This window comes from Pongo pygmaeus, chromosome 6 (genome assembly GCF_028885625.2).
Source record: "Pongo pygmaeus isolate AG05252 chromosome 6, NHGRI_mPonPyg2-v2.0_pri, whole genome shotgun sequence".
In the NCBI taxonomy this organism is placed as follows: Eukaryota; Metazoa; Chordata; class Mammalia; order Primates; family Hominidae; genus Pongo; species Pongo pygmaeus.
This window is the reverse complement of record NC_072379.2, coordinates 49989525-50011786: the sequence shown is the minus strand read 5'-3', so window position 1 is coordinate 50011786 and position 22262 is coordinate 49989525. Positions and strand designations below refer to the sequence as shown.

Sequence of the window (22262 nt, the reverse complement as noted above, 5' to 3'; positions counted from 1 at the left end):
CCTCAATTGCCCGGGAGGAACCATCTATCGTCCTGTCTTGAAGGGAGTTCCTCCTAGGTCTGGTCGGACCTTTGTATGGTAATTAGTTAAGATTTAGATCCCCTGTTAGGAAACCTGCTGGGTTAAGGATTTTTGATAGGAAGGCTATGGGTTGTCAGTGGCCTCAGTGCTTTTGGGCTACACCCTTGTTTACACTGACAACAAGGTGGTATTGGAGTGTTATAGTGTTATGGAGAAGACCTTCAATTATCAATTAAAGGTTTTAAATTTACCCTGGCTTTTAAAGGAATAGGGTACACTGTTTTTTCTTTACTACTTCCATCTCTCTCTCTTTCTCTTTGACTTCTTCTTTGTCTGTCTCTTCCTCTCTTTCTCTCTGACTCCCTCTTTGTATCTTCCTCTCTCTTTGACTTTCTGTCTCTCTCTCTCTCTCTTTCTGTCTTTCTGACTTCCTCTTTGTCTCTGTCTCTTCCTCTCTCTCTTTCTCTGACTTTCTGTCTCTTTCTCTCTTTCCTTTCTGCTGGTCTTTCCCTGCCTCTGCCAGCCACTTATGCTGCTGTTCTCCCCTCTCCTTCCCCTTTTGATGGCTTTGGCAGTGTAAGACTGCCACCTCTTCGAGTTTTTGCACTGCATGCAATAACTCCATTGTTTCCTTGTGATATATAATGGGGGTTCCCCCAGAGGTTAGGAACTCCCTTTTTTTTCCATATTGCAGCATGGGCATGTAGGATTAGATAAGCATACTTACTATCTGTAGCAAAGTCTCCCAATTGCAACTGAGGAGGTGGGAGAAATACCTGGTTACAGGCCATCCCAGGACCCTCGGATGGTAACGGACCTTGAGGACAGCTGTCTGGGACAGGAGATTAACACTGAGAAAGCCGCGCCGGTGTCCAGGAGGAAGTTAATTTTCTGGCCCTCAATGGTTAAATGTACCCGGGGCTCAGTGAGGGTGATGACATGAGCTGGCACTTGCCCCCGGCACCCTCAGTCCTGTTGTTGGATCATCCGGTTGGGGGCTTCTGGCCCAAAGAACCATTGCACTCTGAGGCAGTGTGCCTTCCAGTGATTGCCTCGGCATAGCAGACATGGACGAGGGGGCAGCTTGTTTCTTGTTGGACAATCTTTTTTAAAGTGTCCTTGTAAACCACACTGATAACAAGCCCTACTGGGTGATTGGCCTGCTCCATTTTCTGTCCTCTCTGAACCACCAAGGTTTGTTTTTCTGAGGGCCATGACTAAGGCTGCAGCCTTTCTCTGATTTCGCTTTTCCTTTTGGGCCTGTTCCTCTTGGTCCCTATTATAGAATACTGAGGTTGCCAGGTTTAATAATGCCTCCAGATTTTGTTCAGGGCCCAGGGCTCACTTTTGGAGCTTTCTCCTCATATCTGTGGCTAATTGGGCAATAAACTTATCTTTTAGAATCAACTGAGCCTTGAGTGAGTCGGGTGATAGGGGAGTATATTTTCTTAAGACCTCCCATAGCCACTCAAGGAAGGCAGAAGGATTTTCTTCCTTTCCCTGAGTTATGGTAGACATCATTGAATAATTCACGGGCTTTTTCCTAATTCTCCTTAGTCCTTCTAGAATGCAGGTCAACAGATGTTTACAACTCCAGTCCCCATGATCTGAGTCGAGGTCCCAGTGGGGATTCATACTGGGGATGGCTTGCTGACTGGTAGGGAGTTTGTCCTTTTCTTCGGCTGTCATTCCATCATTTACTTGACTAAAATACCAGGTATCTCCAAACTCTCGGGCTGCAGCTAAAGCCACATTCTTTTCATTAAGGGCCAGGGTTTGATCTAACAATAGCATGACATCTCTCCAAGTGAGATAGAAAGTTTTCCCTAGACCCTGTAGGACATCTATGTACCTATCAGGATCATCTGAAAACTTCCCCAGGTCTGCCTTGATCTGCTTTAAATCAGAGAGGGAGAAGGGGACATGTACCTGGGTTGGGCCAAATTCCCCTCCCCCACAGCTTGAAGGAGACATAACTGATAGCACGAGAGTTTTTGTGGCCCTTTGGAGATTTCTTTGCTTGTTTCCTTCTGGGTAGGGGAGATTAGAGGAGGCTTATCATTAATAGGAAGGAGAGATATAGGGAGGCTAGGATATGGGGGTAAGCTGAGAGGTCCTCCTGTGGGATGTAAATTACAAGCTTTGTATAGATGTGCATTCTCCTTCAATGAAAAGAAAGTTTGGACATAGGTATTTCACTCCATTTGCCTTCTGTCTTACAGAAAAGGTCAAGCTGTAGGGTAGTATTGTAATTTATACTTCCCTCAGGTGGCCATTTTTCCCCATCAGAGAGAGAATATTAGGGCCAAGCCATAGTGCAGAAAAAAATGAGCTGCCTCTTTTTCAGGGTTTGTGGGTCGCATTGGTCCCAATGGCTTAGGATGCATTTCAAGGGTGAGCCTGTTGATACCTGAGTGTTTCCCATCTGAAAGACAAAACCACTCGCCATTTTGGTTTGTTTCTACTCCTGCCCAAGAACGCGCCAATGGTCCCTTGACCCTGCTGATCAGAATAGTTGTGCTCACTGACACAGCAGCAGAAACACCCCTTGCCCAAGAACCTGTAATGGTCCCTGGACCCTGCTGATGGGAATAGTTGTGCTCACTGACGCAGCAGCAGAAACACTAGTTTTCCTCCTAGACCACAAGGAGGACCGAGGAAGGTTGGATTTAGTGGCCCTTACTGATGCATTCTTGAAAACCTGTTAGAGTCCTAAGCATTCTCCTGTTAGTACTTGGATCTTACCCCATCTTATAAAGATGCTATGCCCCAAAAATGAAGTGGAGGGCCATACCCTGAGGGAAGGAAGGGATCTCTAGAGTTGGAAGAGTGATGCCTTTTGTCTTCACTTATATGAACAGAAAGGATACCATTTCTGAAGCTCTCCATATCGTAGCTTCAGGAATAGCTTTTTTTAGGCCTGCTAGTCTGAGGAAGGATCCTAAAATTCCAGATAGTTCCATGCCCCAATGGGGCTTTGGGCAAAAATTCTATCTTTCTGATTGGTGAGTCTGGGTGCCTAAAGAAGGTAATAGAGTCCTGAAGTTTATACTAGAAATCATTCTTATAGGAGAAACTAGAAAAGCACCAGAGACAGGGAGTGGTTTTTAGAAGCAGGACTAACCTTGGAGAAGAGAGGCGAGAGGAAGTTTGTCTGACAGGCATTAGGACTCAGGAGGCAAGGGTCAGGATAGATAGGATAGATGGGCGAGATTTGCTTAGGCGACATGACTTTGAGAGTTCCATTCATGGCTGCAGGGTCAATCAACTTGTTGTCAGGACCCTGGAGCTGAATGGCTTTCCTCTCTGTCGACCCTCGGCTCAGCCCAGAAGTACAGGAAAAGCAGAAGCTGGTTCCAGGCAAACCAGCGCTCCCAACTCTGAAGATTCGGGGGTTATTAGAGAACCCTTTCCCAGAAAGCCTGACACCTGTGTCTTTAGTCGGCAGCCGTGCTAGTCACTTTTAATTGGCCAATAGTTGCCCGGTATTTAGTCCCCGAATTCTAAGGAAAAATAGGACAGAATAGCAAGTGAAAGGGGTCCGATGGTACTCATCGCTTGGTGATAGTCCCATCTGGGTCACCAAAATATGTCTGGAATTGGTTCCTTCTGGTGGGTTCTTGGTCTCGCTGACTTCAAGAATGAAGCCGCAGACCCTCACGGTGTTACAGTTCTTAAAGATGGTATATCCGGAGTTTGTTCCTTCAGATGTTCAGATGTGTCCAGAGTTTCTTCCTTCTGATGGGTTTGTTGTCTCGCTGACTTCAGGAGTGAAGCTGCAGACCTTCGCAGTGAGCGTTACAGCTCTTAAAAGTGGCACGTCCAGAGTTATTTGTTCCTCCTGGTGGGTTCGTGGTCTCGCTGACTTCAGGAGTGAAGCTGCAGACCTCCACAGTGAGTGTTACAGCTCATAAAGGTAGTGCAGACCCAAAGAGTGAGCAGCAGCAATATTTAATGTGAAGAGCGAAAGAACGAAACTTCCATAGCATGGAAGGGGACCCCAGCAGGTTGTCACTGCTGGCTCGGGTGGCCAGCTTTTCCCTTATTTGGCCCCGCCCACATCCTGCTGATTGGTCCATTTTACAGAGTGCTAATTGGTCTGTTTTACAGTGTGATTATTGGTGCGTTTACAATCCTTTAGCTAGACACAGAGTGCTGATTGGTGCATTTTTAGAGTGCTGATTGGTGCATTTACAATGCTTTAGCTAGACACAGAGTGCTGATTGGTGCGTTTTTGCAGAGTGCTGATTGGTGCATTTACAAACCTTTAGCTAGACACAGAGCGTTGATTGGTGTGTTTTTACAGAGTGCTTATTGGTGCGTTTACAAACCTTTAGCTAGACAGAAAAGTTCTCCAAGTCCCCACCTGACTCAGAAGCCCAGCTGGCTTCACCTCTCAGAAGGAGTCCGTGGCAACATGGAGTCCTCTCTGAGCCCTGCACCACCCACTACTGGGTGTCCTTTATGTGAGAAAAATAGCCTTGCTTTTTTTTTTTTTTTAAAGAAAAACTCATCATTACTCTGGATTGTACCCATAAGCAGTAGAACCTAACCCTAAAGACACTTATGTCCTCCAGTAGACTAGGAGTGTGTCGGTAGGTTTCCCTCTATGACAACCATGTGGGAGCTGGATCTTGAAGAAGGAGTGTTCCAGTTGCCTGGAGGAAACAGCCTATGGAAAAGCATGGAGCTGTGAGAGGGTGGGCCTTTTATTCAGTTCACTGTGGCTGCATAAAACCCCCTTGGAAACTTAGAGGCTTGAAATAGGAAGAGTGCATTATATCCCATGGTTCTGTGGGTTGGCTGGGCTCGAGCTGGACTGGAAGTCCAAATGCTCATTCACACTTTTGAGGCCTCAATGTGGGCTGAGGTACCTCAGTTTTTTTCCATGCAGCCTTTCTCCTTCACGTGGTGTGTCATCCCCCAGGGTTTCTCTTGTAGGAGCGTAGCCCGGACTTCCCCACACTGATAAAGGAGTTAAGAAAAAAATCACTTAGGCAGATAGTAAGGGTATGGGAGTCCTTGGTAAGTCTTTTCTCTTTAATGAAAAGCAGCGCCAAATCATTTTATAACAAAGAGCAGCCTGTAAAGTCTAGCTGCAGACATAGACAAGCAAGCTGGGAGCTTGCATGGGTGAATGCTGGCAGGAACTGGGGACTAGACATGTTCAAGATGGTGGCTCCATCTTCCCTTCTCTTCGTCAGCCACGTGTACAGTAAAGAGCAGACAAGATGACGGTGATCAACTAAAAAGTCCATTTGAATAATACGATTTGGTGGGGTGACCAGCCTTCCACACTATGTAAGCATCATACCTGATAGAACCAATCTGTGAGCCCTAAGTAAATCAGACACAGCCTTCTCCAGCCTGCTTATAAAATCTGCTGCAGTCTGCTGCCTCCCTGCTTTTCAGATGTCTTTCTTTCTCTTTCTCTTTCTCTCACAGGGAGCTGCTCTCCTGTCTCCCTTCTTCTATTAAACTTTCCACTCCTTAACCCACCCACATGCGTTCATGTCCTGAATTCTTTCTCAGGGAGAGACAACGAATGCCAGGGCATATACCCCAGACAATGTAGCCATTTCAAAAGGGTGGCTGTGAGATCTAAAAGGGTGCAGAGGGCAGCTTCACCTCCTAAGAGCAAGGCCTGGGTGTGGCAGTCTCACTTGCATTTCCTTCTCTGGGCCAGCCCAGCTTCAAGGGGTGGGAAAGATGCCACCTCTTGTTGGAGGAGAAGCAGGCACATGTGGGAAGGTGGCCATTTTTGGCAGCCAGCTTTGGAGACTTACCTACTGCCCATGTTTTTTAATGACAAGCTTCCTGTGACTGGGATGCAGGATCAAAGAAGAAACGGGTGAGAGAGAGAGCCTGGAGAGACATGGACTCTGCAGGTGACGAGTTTGGAGTTTACACTACAGACAAAGCTGACTCTAGCACATGTGGTGGTCAGATCACATCCTGGTTATAATGATGCCAAGAGCCACTGTTGATTCACCACTCAGCATGTTTTACAAACATCATCTTCTTAATAAATGCAGGATAGCCTAGCAGCTAGGGACAAGGACCCTGGAGCCAAATGGCTTGCCTTCAACATCATAACTCATCACATTATTATTATTGAGACAGGGTCTCACCCTGTTGCCCAGGCTGGATTGCAGTGGTGTCATCATTGAAGTGGGCTCAAGCGATCCTCCTGCCTCAGCCTCAGCCTCCTGGGTAGCTGAGAATATAGGTGCGCACCACCATGCCTGGCTGACTTTCTATTTTTGTGCAGGGCCCTCACCATGTTTTCCAGGCTGGTCTCAAACTCTTGGGCTCAAGCGATCCTCCTACCTTGCCCTCCCAAAGTGCTGGGATTGCAGGCATGAGCCACCATGCATGGCACCTGACTCATCATGTATTAGCTGTGCGGTCTCAGGCAAGTTACTTGTTTTCAGCCTCCTATCTGTAAAAGTAGGGAATCATAGCAGACCTGCCACATGTGGTTGCTGTAAGGGTTAAGTGAGATCATATATGCACTCTACTTGTCACTTACCCCTCTGTAAGCATTAGCTCTTGTTAATGCTCACAACAGTGCTGGAAAACGGTACTATTGCTCCCTTTTTAAGGAGAAGGTAACTGAGGCACCAGGAGCTTAAGGCTTCCAAGGCCTCTTGCTTCATGAATTCCCACTGATTGTGTTTCCATGTGTCCCCAGCTCCAGGAGGCAGCTGAACAGAATTGTGTTCTTTCCATGAGACTTACATGAGCCTGGAGTCTCTACCTGTCCCTGAAGAGTCCTTTGCTCCCCTACAGCCTCACTCAACCTCCTGGCTCCAACTGATATTTGCAAAAAATCACTGTAATAATATTAACAGCTGGGGGCTTTTCTGAGCCTGTGCAAAGTGCACATCTTGGAGGGCAGAGTCCTCAGGTGAAACTGAAAGTCTTTGGGGTCTGAAGCTGCCTTGAGCCTGGACAGGTCATGGAAGCCCTTGGTGCATCCTCTCAGCCATCTTTCTGCTGAGGTTTATTGACTGGAGCTTTGTGAACCTGTGAGTTACATTAGCGCTCTGAGGCTGGAAGTCTTCCTGTAAATGCTGCATGTAATTAATTATAAACAAAGCAGCCAGCCAGGAGCACAATACCCAAAGAAATCCTTAGCAAGCCTCAACATGTGCTCTTTATTTCTCCTCTGCCTTTCCATCCATCCAAGAGCTTCAAAGTGTAATCCTCCTTAACGACAGATTCATGATCATGAGGCCATTATTTTTGACACTGCAGTTTTAAGAAGTGACCCAGAAAACAGGCTTTACAAGCAACCTCTCCCCATTCCCCTTTACCCTAAGCAAAGGCACAGATTAAAAGAGCCTTAGCTTGTATGAATATTTATGCTAGAGCCTCTGCCAAATCAGATTAGGGGAGTTCATCCCACTGGGAAAACATGGGTTCTGTACTCAGATTTAATGAGAAACTGACATGTTAATAGCATATTGATGCATCCATCCATCAGGAAATCCATACAGCACAGTGAATGTGCACCGTGCATCTTGGGGCCCAGGAGAGATACTGTCTTTGTCACTTTTGGTTCTACCAGGAAAGCTGTTGTTGCAATGAAAGGGATTCCAAAGACATTCTGCCTTACACCAAAGATAAGAAGTTGGGAATTCTGGTCTTAAAATACCTGGGAAATCCCCTTCTTGACACTGCCAGGTAGGGTGTAAGACAGAGGCTAATTCCTCTAAACAGCATCTTCCAAGGCGCTTCTGAAGAACCAGACTCCACAGGGTGTTAATAGGTATCATGAGAACAAAAAGCTTAGGTCAAAATGTTGGGTAAATGATGATCGGAGCAGACTTTTTTTTTCTTTTTTGAGACGGAGTCTCACTCTGTCGCCCAGGCTGGAGTGTAGTGGCGCGATCTCAGTTCACTGCAATCTCCGCCTCCCAGGTTCAAGCGATTCTCCTCTCTCAGCCTCCGGAGTAGCTGGGATTACAGGTGCGCACCACCACACCCAGCTAAATTTTGTATTTTGTATTTCACCATGTTGGCTAGGATGGTCTCAATCTCCTGACTTCGTGATCCACCTGCCTTGGCCTCCCAAAGTGCTAAGATTACAGGGGTGAACCACTGCACCTGGCCCAGACTTTTTTACTGTAGAACTTCCACCCTGTGACTTTCCAGGAAGCAAATAAATTATGCTGTGCATCCAAACTTTTTAGACTTTGGAGTTCTTCCTTCTCAAAGCACCCCCACCCCCCGCCAGAGCATACATCCTTTTTCTGCCATGCAGCCCCTTGGCAGTTTGGGGAAGCCTGAGGATCCCTTCTCAGATTAACATTTTCATTTTATTTTATTTTAGACAAGGTCTTGCTCTGTCAACAGGCTGCAGTGCAGTGGCAAGATCATGCTTCACTGCAGCCTTGAACTTCCAGGCTCAAGCCATCCTCCCGCCTTAGCCTCCTAAGTAGCTGAGACCACAGGCATGTGCCACTATGCCCAACTAATCGTTTTGACTTTTGGTAAAGACGGGATCTCACTGTGATATTCAGGCTGGTCTGGAACTCCTGAGCTAAAGCAGTTTTTCCACCTTAGCCTCCCAAAGTGCTGGGATTACAGGCGTGAGCGACTATGCCCAGCCAGAATAACATTTTTAAATGCAAAAAAATAAAACATGTAGGATTACGAAGAAAACCAATTCTATTGAAATAGAATATCAAAGAATATTTTGAGATATTCACAAATGAGCATATATAAATATATGGGCTTCTTTTTGAACGTGTTAATAACAAGATCCAGAGTTGGTTCTAATAACCACAGTTGTTTTAAAGTATTGATGTTTTAAAGTATAAGATATAGTTGATCCTCACCGTTCACTGATCACATATTTGTGAATTCACCTCCTTGCTAAAATTTATTTGTAACATTAATGTATACTTATGGTGCCTTTGCAGTCATCTGTGCCCATGCACAGAGCAATGACAAATTTGAGTTGCCCAATTGGCACGTTCCCTAGATGAGATTGGTTGGCAAGGTGAAGTTTGCCTTTTTTTTTTTTTGAGACAGAGTTTTGCTCCTGTTGCCCAGGCTGGCATGCAATGGCATGATCTCGGCTTGTTGCAACCTCCACCTCCCAGGTTCAAGTGATTCTCCTGCCTCAGTCTCCAGAGTAGCTGGGATGCCAGGCGCACACCACCACACTCAGCTAATTTTTGTATTTTTAGTAGAGACGGTGTTTCCCCATGTTGGCCAGGCTGGTTTCGAACTCTGACCTCCAGGTGATCCACCTGCCTCGGCCTCCCAAAGTGCTGGGATGACAGGTATGAGCCACTGCGCCCTGTCAAGTTTTGCCTTCTTGTTTCAGCTCTCATACTGCAAACCTGTGGCCTCTTCGCAGTATACTTAGTGCCACATTTTTGGCATTTCATGCTTTTTCCCGGTGATGTTGCGTTTAAAATGGCCACGAAGGGCAGTGCTGAAGTGCTAGCTAGTGCTGCTAAGTGATGTGCCACAGAAGGCTGCAACGCGCCGCACAGAGAAAATCACCCCAGTGGTAGATGAGCTCTTTGCAGGCAGGAGTTACAGTGCTGTTGCCTGTGAGGTCAATGTTAATGAATCCACTGTACATTAAATACGGTGTCTTTTGAACAAAAGCCAGGCGGAAAACAAAGTTATATATTGATTGGTTGGTGAAAATGTTGAGACTGCAGGCTCACAGGAACCTAGCCTTGTACTTCCCCTAAGGACAATGGTTCAGCATGTGCTAATTCGGTGTTCATGGCAACTTTATAGAACATAACTGCTACGAAAAATAAGAAGAAACGGTAACTGCAACAACTGCAATGTGATGTGAAAATATTTGTGACAAGGACTAATTCAGCTGTGTTTTGTTACCTACATTCATTATGAAAGGAAATGCTAAATTTTAGCATTAGCATTTAGAAGACAGTGAAGACTTATTTTTTTTCCCATTCAAGTTTACAGGCACTATTAATTCTGGGGATCCCTAAAGACCCTAGTTAAGAATATTTTCTCAGTTGGATTAAATCAGTGACAGAGAACAGGGAGGGATAGGGAAGCTGGTGCGGATTCTGGGGAGATTCAGGTCCGGTCAGGTTGTGTATCAATACAAGTCCCATATAGAGATTTTTAGCTGATCTGCTTTATCTGGGGGGCTGACTTTATTTTTGTCACCAGGGCCTGAACCCAAAGGGCTCACCATGAAATGAAAAATGCTAACGGTGGGTGGAAATAGAAATTTTGGTAATTACTCATGTGGCAAATAGTGAGCTCTATTTCAATAGTGAAGGGCAAGCCAGGTCTCTCCTCTGATAACAGGAGAGAGTATCTGTTTCTTTTTTTTTTTTTTTTTTGAGACAAGGTCTCATTCTATCCCCCAGGCTGGAGTGCAGCGGTGCAGTCTGGGCTCACTGCAGCCTCAACCTCCTGCTGGGCTCAAGTGATCTTCCCAAGCAGCTAGGACTGCAGGTGTGTGCCACCACACCCAGCTAATTTTTTTTTTTTTTGTAAAGACAGGGTTTCACCATGTTGCCCAGGCTGGTCTTGAACTCCTGAGCTCAAGTGACCCTCCCACCTCCGTCTCCCAAAGTGCTGGAATTATAGGTATGAGCCACAGTGCTCGGCTGGGAGAGAGAAATTATAATAGAGTTTTGGGGTGTTTAGATGAAGATCACACAGGAGCCCCAAGTCTCCTCACCAAGTGTGCCCAGGCAAGAAGGCACCTCTGATGACTTTTCTTTCTCACTCTTCTCACTGTGATGAGTGAGGAGCGTGATTCAATGGGTCTAATTCAAATGTGTCAAAAAAGAGGCTGCTGATTTTGCTTTTAAATAGCAAGAAATAACAGTGTGACCTGGAGATCAACACTAACTTCTCATTCATTTATTCATTCAGTGCTATTTCTTGTGCATCTGCAGTGGTCAGGCATTGTGTTGGGGGTTGGACACAGGAGTACACGTGACCGGCCAGGTACCCATCTCATGGAGCCTGCAGTTCAGGTTCCGGTGCTTTTTTCCATAGCCCCTCCAGGAATGGGGAGATGGGGAGGGCTGCATGCCAACTCAGGAAAGCCCTTCAGGTGCCTGTCAGTGGAAAATCCTCAGACACCATCATTCTGGAAAACTCAAGGCTAAAGACAGTAGCTCAAGGGGCACCCGTGCAGCAATACGGGACAGGCGCTGTTATAAGAAGTACACAAAGCACAGGGACAGGGCGTTCTCAAGCCAGAGAGAAAGACTTGGTCAAATCTCAAAGAAGGAACGTGTCTGGAGCATAGAAAATGCAGGCAGAAGTGAATGAGCCTTGCCCGGGCCCCTGATCCAGGGGAGAAGGCCTGACCTCAGACTCCAGTTTCGCAGACAATAGTGGTATTTAGTATTGATTTCCATGTGGTATTTATTTGCAGTATTTGTGTTTTCTGAAAAAGTGAGATGGGGTCAACGTCCTCTTCCACCCCTCAGTTCCTTGGTGCTGTGCCTCAGAGTAAGGTCAGAGCTCAGGATTTGGGTACCTTTGTTTTCCCACCTGAGCCCATTCAAAAGATGGAATTGGTTAGATGTTAAGTGATTCCCCAAGGTTGCGGGTGGTCAGGCCTAAGAGAATTTAAACAGTCTTTTTTAGAGGGGTGGGAAGTGATAGGTTCAGAGAAGACATATAGGGTGGGAGAAGGGAGGTAGTCAGGCCGGGGGACCCTCCCTTTACTCTAGAGTCTTCCTGTACAGATTAAATAAGCGTACTTTGGGTATCTATCACCTTAAATATTTGTCTTTTCTTTATGCTAGAAACATTCAAATTATTTTCTTCCAGCAATTTGAAATGAAATGTACAATAGCATTTAGTAAACTATAGTCACCCTACTGATCTATCAGACACTAGGCCTTATTTCTTTTATCTAACTGTACATTTATACCCACTAATCAACTAATAAAATACTTGAAAGGAAAAAATTGTATTGTCATTTTTCTGGACTTTGTGAGGTCATATGGCACTTTGTCAACTTTTAAACATTTGTAATTTGTGGTGATTTCTTTCCTCATTCTAAATGTGTATTCAAGTTCATATCTAATTTTGTATTTATAGTTTTGTGTTATGTTTTTCAAGGGGGCCTCATGAAGCCCGGTCTGCCCCCTTGTGTGAGTCCTTGGCAGCTGGCCAGCCGCCTGCATAGGCGGAGCCTCAGCTTGCCAGGCCATTTTTAAGAAGTCAACAATACAGGGAGGATCAGTCCCCTGGCATGCCAAGACCCTGGGTAAATTGCTGAACATCGCTGGACTTCTTAAGTGTTTTTAGAAACTCCTTTCAGAACAATTAGCTGTAAAGGGCACAGATACTCTCTTGTTTGGAATGGCACCCAAAGCACTTTATTAAAGGTTATTTCAGGAACAATGGAAGGGTGACTGATCCCAGGAGCACACAGCATTGCACAGTCATCCAGATATGCTCTTAATTGAGAGAAAGACATTTTGCAAAGATGCTGCTGAAGAAGAGTCCTTTGGGCCTGTGATGTAGCAGCCCCCATAGGGTTTGTGGAATGAGTTTACCCAAGCCTCTGCCTCCCTGTGCTCCCCAGGGGTGCGTGTTCCTGAGAGGCTCAGTGCCCGCCTTGGTCTCCAAACACCTGTTTAATCTGGGGGTTGAATGGATTCTCCTTTCCCAGGATTTGGGGCCACTGGAGCTGCACCTTTTCCCAGAAATGATCCGCCAACAACAGCAAAGCCACCTGTGAGAGAGAACCCAAAGGAGGAGGAAAAGGGAAATTAGGACAAATCTCTTACCAACAAGATTTCCCACGTGCTTTCTGCCAGAGACAACCTCTAGGACGGCCCCATGACTCCCACCCCCATGTCTCTGTATAACCTCCTTCCCTTGCTGGTGGTGGGACCTATCACTTGTTTCTAACAGAGGAAGTGTGGCCGTGGTGAGGAGACGCTGCTTCAGTGATGGTGTCACATTGTGTGAGGCTTGGCCTTGCTAGTGACTGGCTTCGGAAGCTCTCCTTTCTGGGCTGGAGCTGAGGGTGACCCAGCTGCCATCCAGCCTGAAGCTGACTCCTCAATCCTGTAGTCTCACAGGAATGAATCTGTCAACAGCCCGAGTGAGTTTGAAAGCAGTTCTTCCCCAGATGAGTCTCCAGATGAGAACATGGCCTGGATGCCACACCTTGATTTTCGTTTGTGAGACCCTAAGCAGAGGACCCAGTTAAGCTGTGACCCACAGAAACTGTGAGATCATAAGTGTGTATTGTGTTAAGCTGCTAAGTGTATGGAATTTGTTTTTTCAGTAATAGATTAAAAATTCACTTTCTCAGAAATCCACTTATTCATTTATCTGTGGACAGCTAGCATTTACTGCAGGCCTAAGGCTTGGGTTTTAGAGATGAACGTGGTGTGTTCTTTCTTCCAGAAAGTCTCAGCCTAGTAAGGTAACAAGACATGCAAAATGACACCACCAAGCCCACAGGGAGGGCTGGGAGGATGATACACACTGGGAAGAGGTGTCACTGCTGTCTGGTGGAGGAAGGGGTGGGATCTCTCTGAAGAAGGTGGCGGCTGAGATGAATTTTCTAGGAGTTCCCCAGATGGATGATGTGGGGAAACAGTGCAATGGTAGAGGACACAGTGTGTGCAAAGGCTCAGAGCTGTGGGAGAGAATGGCATGTTTGGGGAACTACAGGTGCCTGAGAGTGGAGGCTGGCTGGGTCCCTGACTGGGTCGGGGTGGGGATCCTGGCAGGCTGTGAGTGCAGGGAGTTTGGCTGAAATGCCAGAGAGGAATCCTTAGCTTAATACACAGCAGGCTCGACTCTGGCTCTCCCAGCCTGAGGCTTGCTCTCTGGTTCTGCTGTGGCATGTCAGGTTTCCCTTTATCCATGATGTTAGCTGGGTCCATTCTTGGTTGTCCAGTGTCTGGCTTGTCATTAACATGCCTTGGAGGAGGATGCTCTTTCTCTGCAGACAATGCCCTTATTTAACAAATGGGACCTGGCCAGGCCTGCAGACTCCAGATGGCTCCATCTCAACAGTGGTTTTCAATGCTGAACAATGAGAAATGTGATTGCTGAAGGCCTCCCAGAGGGGAATACATTGTTCGGGAAGGATGCTCAGGGATATCCCTGACTTTTCCCCACAGGGCAGCTCACAGTCCCCTTCCTAATAGGCAGCGTAGCCAACTCCCTCTCTGGTCCCGGCCCTCTTATCTGGACATTGAGTGGGCGACAGAAAGTGATCCAAAGTCCTTTCCGTGTCCGACTGTGTGTGAGATTTTAGTAGTTACAGAAAACTAGGACTGATCCAGTCACTGCATAAAGTCCCCAGCATTTTAATGTGTTCTGAGCCTTCTAAGGTGGACACGAACTTCACTCATCCCACTGCGTAATCTCGGTCATGTCCATGCAGTGTCTCCCCCATGGCATAACACACAGAGACCACACCCCTCACAATCAAACACCACACGCACATAATCACACACCCCCACACACACACCACACACCACACACACCACACCCCTCACAACCCCACACCACACACACAAACATCACACACACCCCCCACACACCACACACAAACACCACACACACACCACACACCACACCCCTCACAACCCCACACCACACACATACATCATAAACACACCCCCAAACACCACACACAAACACCACACACACACCACACCCTTCACAACCCCACGCCACACACACATAATCACACACCCCCCCACACACCCAACACACACACCACACCCCTCATAACCCCACACCACACACACATAATCATACACACACCACAACCAACACCACACACACCACACCCCTCACAACCCCACACCACACACATACATCATAAACACACCCCCAAACACCACACACAAACACCACACACACACCACACCCTTCACAACCCCACGCCACACACACATAATCACACACCCCCCCACACACCCAACACACACACCACACCCCTCATAACCCCACACCACACACACATACATCACACACCCTCCACATACAGAAACACCACACACACCACACACCATGCACATCACACCCCTCACAACCCCACACCAAACACACATATATCACACACACCCCCACATCCCACACACAGCACACACAGAAACACTACACACACATACATACACCACACCCCTCACAACCCCACACAACACATAAATACTTCATACACACACCCCACACACTACACACACCACATGCCACATACACACCATACACACACCACGCAGATACATCACACACACACCACACACAGATACACCACACACATCTCACACACACACACCACACACCCCACACCACACATACATACATCTCTCTCATATACACACACATATCCTACACACACCCCACACACACCTCACACAGATACCACCACATGCACACTCACCACATACACATATAACATACACACACAACCCTTACCATACACACACACTATACACACCACACACACCCCTACACCCCTTATACCCCCCACATCACACACATACACCACACATACAAACGCCACACATACCTCACCCCCACACACCCCCACAGAAAGCACACAGATACCACACACACACACAGAAAAACCACACACCATTCGCACCCCACATATACTTCTTTGTACTAAAAGCAGGAGCACGTCAAAGGCTGCTTGCGAAGCTGGCCAGTGCTCCAGGGAGGGCCAGATCATCTCTCACACAAAGCGATCAGGACTTTTGAAGACAGAGGCCCAGGCTTGTGGCTGTTTTCCTGCCATTTCTCAACAAAGGAGGCTGCTGCCAGGTCTGTGGAAAATTACTGGTTCTTCTTTTTTGTGTTATTGGCTTTCAACTTGATACACCTAAGCTCTTTCTAACAATTATGTGGTACCAAGGCATTTATTTCCCTATCTATGTTAATAAGGGAGGAGACAGGGTGAGGGCAAGAAAAGGGAAACGAAAATGAAAGAGCTCAGATATGAGCATTTGGTAACTGTTTGGTTTGAACGCAATTAGTTGGTTGTCACTCTAATAAGGAATAAAATATTTATGAGCAGGCATTGAGAAAATATTGGGTCTGAAATGAGACTGGCATGCTTATCAGTAAACTAGAGACTTGTGATAAAATGATCCACTGTAATCATTCATTCATTTGACAAATATTTACTGAGCATCTACTGTGGGTTTCTCATACCGCAATTTCCTGTTATAACTTCCACGAGGCGCTGCACAGGGCAGGGCACAGCTACCCTTTCCTCTCTTTATCCAAGTTAGTCTTTCTTTCTCTGTCTCTCTCTTTCTTTCTTTCTTTTCTTTCTTTCTTTCTTTCTTTCTTTCTTTCTTTCTTTCTTTCTTTCTTTCTTTCTTTCTTTCTTTCTTTCTTTTTCTTTCTTTCTTTCTTCTTTCTTTCTCTCTCTCTCTCTCTCCCCCCCCTCTCTCCCTCTCTCTCTCTCTCTCTTTCTTTCTTTCCTTTCTTCTTTTGAGACAGGATTTTGCTCTGTCACTCAGGCTGGAGTGCAGTGGCCAGATCTCGGCTCACTGGAAGCTCTGCCTCCTAGATTCAAGCAGTTCTCTTGCTTCAGTCTCCTCAACTTTTTCTTTTATGCTTTTATGCTTCTCTTTTTATGTTTCTCTTTTTATGATATTCTTTTATGCTTCTCTATTCATAGTCTAAAATATTAAGGCAAAACCTGTTCATTCTAGAAAAACTGAAAACCCACTTAAGCAAAAAGAGAAAAACACAATAAAAGTCATCTGTAATTAAAATACAGGCAGCCTCTGTTAACATGGGGTGTAGAGCCTTTCTGACTTTATATCTTTTTTTTTTTTTTTTGAGATGGAGTCTCACTCTATCACCTAGCTTGGAGTGTAGTGGCGTGATCTTGGCTCACTGTAACCTCCGCTTCCCAGATTCAAGTGATTCTCCTGCCTCAGCCTCCTGAGTAGCTGGGATTACAGGCACATGCCACCATGCCCGGCTAATTTTTGTATTTTTAGTAGAGATGGGGTTTCACCATTATGGCCAGGCTGGTCTCGAACTCTTAGCCTCAGGTGATCTGCCCACCTCGACCACCCAAAATGCTAGGATTACAGGTGTGATCCACTGCGCCTGGCCCTGATTTTATATCTGAATACACACACACACACACACACACTGGATTCCTCTTGAATATCATTTTGTAATCTGCTCTTATTGAAGTCAAATTTAGACACAGTAAAATGAACTCTCTTTGGTAAACAGTGCCATGAATTTGACAAATGCATACAGTTGAGTCATTGCTCCTATAATCTGTAGTCTTATCGTATTTACTTTGCTCTACATTATAAACATATTTCTGTGTCACTAAAGGTAGATCTCTTTTTTTTGTTTTGTTTTGTTTGTTTGTTGTTGTTGTTTTTGAGACGAAGTCTCGCTGTGTTGCCCAAGCTGGAATGCAGTGACGTGATCTTGGCTCACTGCAACCTCCGCCTCCCAAGTTCAAGCAATTCTCCTGCCTCAGCCTCCTGAGTAGCTGGGACTACAGGCATGCACCACCACACCTGGATAAGTTTTGTATTTTTAGTAAATGGGGTAATTCAGTGCACGGTATGTAATCAGATGGATGCAAGCTAATTCATTTTGCCAGTGGAAACTTTTATCGTATACCCTCCACCCCAACATTTGTCCTCAGGACAGGAGGATGGAGGCACCCTCCTCCTGCCGGTTCACACAACCTTGGCAGCTCAGGAGGTCATCGGCTGCCGTACTAAGCATGTGTGTGGAATAAAATCTATTCTAGATGAATGCTAGGGAATGGGTACTCTGATTAAGTGGGATCTTCTGGTTAATAGAGGTTCTTTTCCAGGTATTTTCCTTTGTAGTTGAACATCTTTCAGAGCCCGCTTTCTTGTTAAGTTGCATATAAATACATCCAATGTATAAGACAGTAAAGCCAGAAGCAGTTTCAGAGTTCATCAAGTTAGCTTCTTGTAATACAGCATGATGCTTTATTCAATCACCTGATGATCTGGAATCATGCTGGGCCATCCTTACATTGGCCTGAGACTGCTGTGGAGAATGTGGGAGGAGACTGGGCAGGATCTATACTGACTGCAGGATGCACTTGACTTTGATTCCTTGAATAAAATCTCTGATAAGAACTTGCCTTGCTGTCCTGTAACTCTGTGTTTGGTCATTTAAAAAATCTTTTTAAAATACAGCTTTGCCTTTTGTTTTTCTCCGTCTCTCTGGACTGGTTCCCTACCAAATCACCCTCCACGCCGCTACTACACCCATTTTTTTAGGACACAAGTCGGGCTATTTCTTTCTTGCTTGAGAACATCCAGTGGCTCCCCATTTCCCTCAGAACCAAGGTCAAGCCCCAAACAGATCTTCCATGATCTGGTTCCTTAATACGCGGTAGATTTCTCCCTCTGTCAACTCCACGGTCATACTCTCCGGCTGCACTGAGCACTTTTATTTCCTCCAACATGCCATGCTTTCTTTCATATTCAGGTCTTTGCCCATGCAGTTGCCTCTGCTCAAAACACTTCCTGCAACCCCTCTTCGCTTCCCTTCACTCTACTAGTTCACGGTCTTAGTTTTGACGTCACCTCCTCTGAAAACATTTTTTTTTTTTTTTTTTTTTTGAGATGGAGTTTTGCTCTCGTTGCCCAGGCTGGAGTACAATGGCATGATCTCAGCTCATTGCAACCTCTGCTTCCCGGGTTCAAGCGATTCTCCTGCCTCAGCCTCCCGAGTAGCTGGGATTATAGGCATGCGCCACCATGCCCAGCTAATTTTGTATTTTTAGTGGAGACGGGGTTTCTCCATGTTGGTCAGGTTGGTCTAGAACTCCCGACCTCAGGTGATCCACTCGCCTTGGCCTCCCAAAGTGCTGGGATTACAGGCGTGAGCCACCACACCTGGCCTGAAAACATTTTGAACACCCATTTCTCCCATCCCACCCCATAATGCTCGTGGTGTTCTGTACTTGCACAGTTGTAGGCATTTACTGCTTTATATTTAATTGTCTGCTCATCATTTTCCTACTCTATACTATAATTTTAAATGGCAGGGCATTTTCTTGTTCACTCTTGAATTCTCACTGCACTTGACACTGGGTAGTCACTCAATAAATAGTTTTGGATGGCACTTTGCCAATCTGGACTTTTCAGCTCAATATACTTGATAAATAGGCAAGCTTTAAGCCTGGCTATCCATTCTTGGCCACTTTATCACTGGCTACCAGCATGTGAACAAATCTTGCAGGAATAGCATAAGATTATGGCACATATTGATTTTCAGCTTTTGACTGTGTTTTCAACAATCAGATATAGGTAAAACTGTTTGAGTACAAGATAGAGCCCCAATCTGACAGAACTTGAACCCCAAAAGCATTTTAAGAGTCAGGGATGGAATGGTCATTTGATAGATGGGATAAATATATCCTGGGGGATAAAACAAAGCTGTCTTTGATCTTCCTCTTTTTAGTTTGTTCCTGATACTCTACATGGCCATCTTTTCATATGCCCATTGTTTACAGAATCAGAAGGGTAAGACGCTATTCTGTGCAAAGAATGACAAGAACTGCTACCTAATAACTGCTAGAAAGAAGGGGGCTGGGCACAGTGGCTCACGCCTGTAATCCCAGCACTTTGGGAGGCTGAGGCGGGTGGCTCACCTGAGGTTGGGAGTTCGAGACCAGCCTGACCAACATGGAGAAGCCCCGTCTCTACTAAAAATACAAAATTAGCCAGGCGTGGAGGCTCATGCCTGTAATCCCAGCTACTCAGGAAGCTGAGGCAGGAGAATCACTTGAATCCAGGAAGCAGAGGTTGTGGTGAGCTGAGATCATGCCATTGCACTCCAGCCCAGGCAATAAGAGTGAAACTCTGTCTCAAAAAAAAAAAAAAAAAAAAAATAGAAAGAAGGTACACAAACTCTTCTAAAACCAAAGACATCATTTTTGGGGGACCAGACCCTGATATTTAACCAGAATCTAGCCAATAATTTTCTTTGATCATCTCATCCAATTGATACACAGGAAGGTTAGAAATTCTGAGGGCACTATTCTGATTTTTTGTGTGTGGCTATTTAAATCTGTGAGGTGGGCATTTAATACTTACTTTAAAATTTGCTCAGTATTTGTGGGACACCACTTTTACTCATTTGTTGGGGAGTGGGCATCCTTCTATTCTTGTTCCTTTTGAGGTGATTCTTAGCCCTGCCTGTGAGCACTGGCTGAGCCTAGAGTTGGAGGAAGGTGGGCTGTGTTTACCGTCATTCAGGCTCTTGAGGGGACAATCAGCCCTCCTGTGGCCTGGGTCTCGACGGCCAGCCAGTGAACATCCCCCGGACATGCCTCTCAGGTTTGTACCCTTTGGTAGCCACACCATGCTTCCCCAACAGCTGGAGCAGAAAGGCTCTAGTGATGCGGTATTGCCTGAGAGTAAATGGCCCATCCCTCCCCATAGAGGAGCAGCTTTCAACATTTTACAAGTGGCAGAACAACTCCCCCACTTCTTTTTCTTCTTCTTCTTAATAAAGAAATGTCGTGAACAAGTCCAGGACATACAACAGATAAAAGTGGAGCTTCTCTGGTTGAAGCCAGGATAATGGGATGGGAGTGGAGCCAGGAGGGGACAGAGTCCCACCCTCTGCCTCCCCTTGCTTTGTGAAGAGACCAGAGGAGAGCTACTTTACACAACTGTACTTTGGATCCTTGATGAGAAACAGCTCTTACTGCAGGATACCACTAAGGACATTGTTCTCCTTCTATACAGCACCCTTTCTAGAAAGACTATAGGATAAATTTCTCATGGGTCTCACTACCAAAATATCCTTGTAATTTTCCTCCTTTTCTTTCTTTTTTTTTTTTTTTGAAGTGCTTGATTTATTTTTCTTATATTATGGAAGCCATGGCTTAATGCCCCTTTTAGCATTGCACAGAGCTGCCCTTCTGGCAGTTTCTCAGGACTGCCCTGCACATATTTTATGAATTATAGAAATTAAATCAGGAATCCAGGTATAATTTCTACTTTATTTCCCTATTGTCCCAAATTTCACTTTGTTTTTATTAAATCTTCTATCTTATACATGTATGTACATTACCTCAAATCCTTTCTGGAACAAAACAGGATAAAAATAAACACACGAATGTGCAAGCATAATTAAAAACCAACAAACCATCAAATAGCCTTCTGCAGCCACCATGTGACTGCGCTTACCTCATTGGGGTGGAATCCATCCACGGGCTCGATGAGCTGCCAGGGCTGTCCACCTCTCTTCTGCCACTCCTGTATGACTGCAGGGCACACAACGAGAGGGTTACAGACACACTTGCACAAGCAATGGCCAACATCCAAGGACAAGGACGTGAGAGCTGCCCGTGCCCTCCTGGGCCCATGTTGACCAAGCCACGGCTGCCTCTGAGCTGCTCTCTTGCACTGGGGGATTTCTGAACAGAAATGATCTTCCCACTGTGTGCGTGCTTTTTCTTTTTTTTTTTTTTTTTTATGGTTTTTTAATTTAATTTAATTTTATTTTATTTTATTTTTCTTTTATTGTAATTATTATTATTATTATTATTATTATACTTTAGGTTTTATGGTACATGTGCCCAATGTGCAGGTAAGTTACATATGTATACATGTGCCATGCTGGTGCACTGCACCCACCAACTCGTCATCTAGCATTAGGTATATCTCCCAATGTTATCCCTCCCCCCTCCCCCCAACCCACAACAGTCCCTGAAGTGTGATGTTCCCTTTCCTGTGTCCATGTGTTCTCGTTGTTCAATTCCCACCTATGAGTGAGAATATGCGGTGTTTGGTTTTTTGTTCTTGCGATAGTTTACTGAGAATGATGATTTCCAATTTCATCCATGTCCCTACAAAGGACATGAACTCATCATTTCTTATGGCTGCATAGTATTCCATGGTGTAGATGTGCCACATTTTCTTAATCCAGTCTATCATTGTTGGACATTTGGGTTGGTTCCAAGTCTTTGCTATTGTGAATAATGCGGCAATAAACATACGTGTGCATGTGTCTTTATAGCAGCATGATTTATAGTCCTTTGGGTATATACCCAGTAATGGGATGGCTGGGTCGAATGGAATTTCTAGTTCTAGATCCCTGAGGAATCGCCACACTGACTTCCACAAGGGTTGAACTAGTTTACAGTCCCACCAACAGTGTAAAAGTGTTCCTATTTCTCCACATCCTCTCCAGCACCTGTTGTTTCCTGACTTTTTAATGATCGCCATTCTAACTGGTGTGAGATG

General features: G+C 45.6%; 1 protein-coding gene across 3 annotated transcripts in view; it reads right to left on the bottom strand.

The window, feature by feature from the left end:
* Positions 1 to 12296: 12296 nt before the first annotated feature.
* Positions 12297 to 22262, bottom strand: part of AOAH (acyloxyacyl hydrolase) — a 210607-nt gene continuing 200641 nt past the window's right edge. For 2 of the 3 annotated variants that reach the window (XM_054493688.1, XM_054493689.1), the window contains exons 20-21: positions 21204 to 21280; positions 12495 to 12736 (exon numbers count right to left, since the gene is read on the bottom strand). In XM_054493688.1, the coding sequence (XP_054349663.1) occupies positions 12608 to 12736; positions 21204 to 21280 (206 nt within the window). In that variant the 3' untranslated portion in view covers positions 12495 to 12607. Of the gene's footprint in view, positions 12737 to 21203; positions 21281 to 22262 lie in introns of all 3 variants that reach the window. The other variant, XM_054493687.1, reaches the window with a different exon arrangement.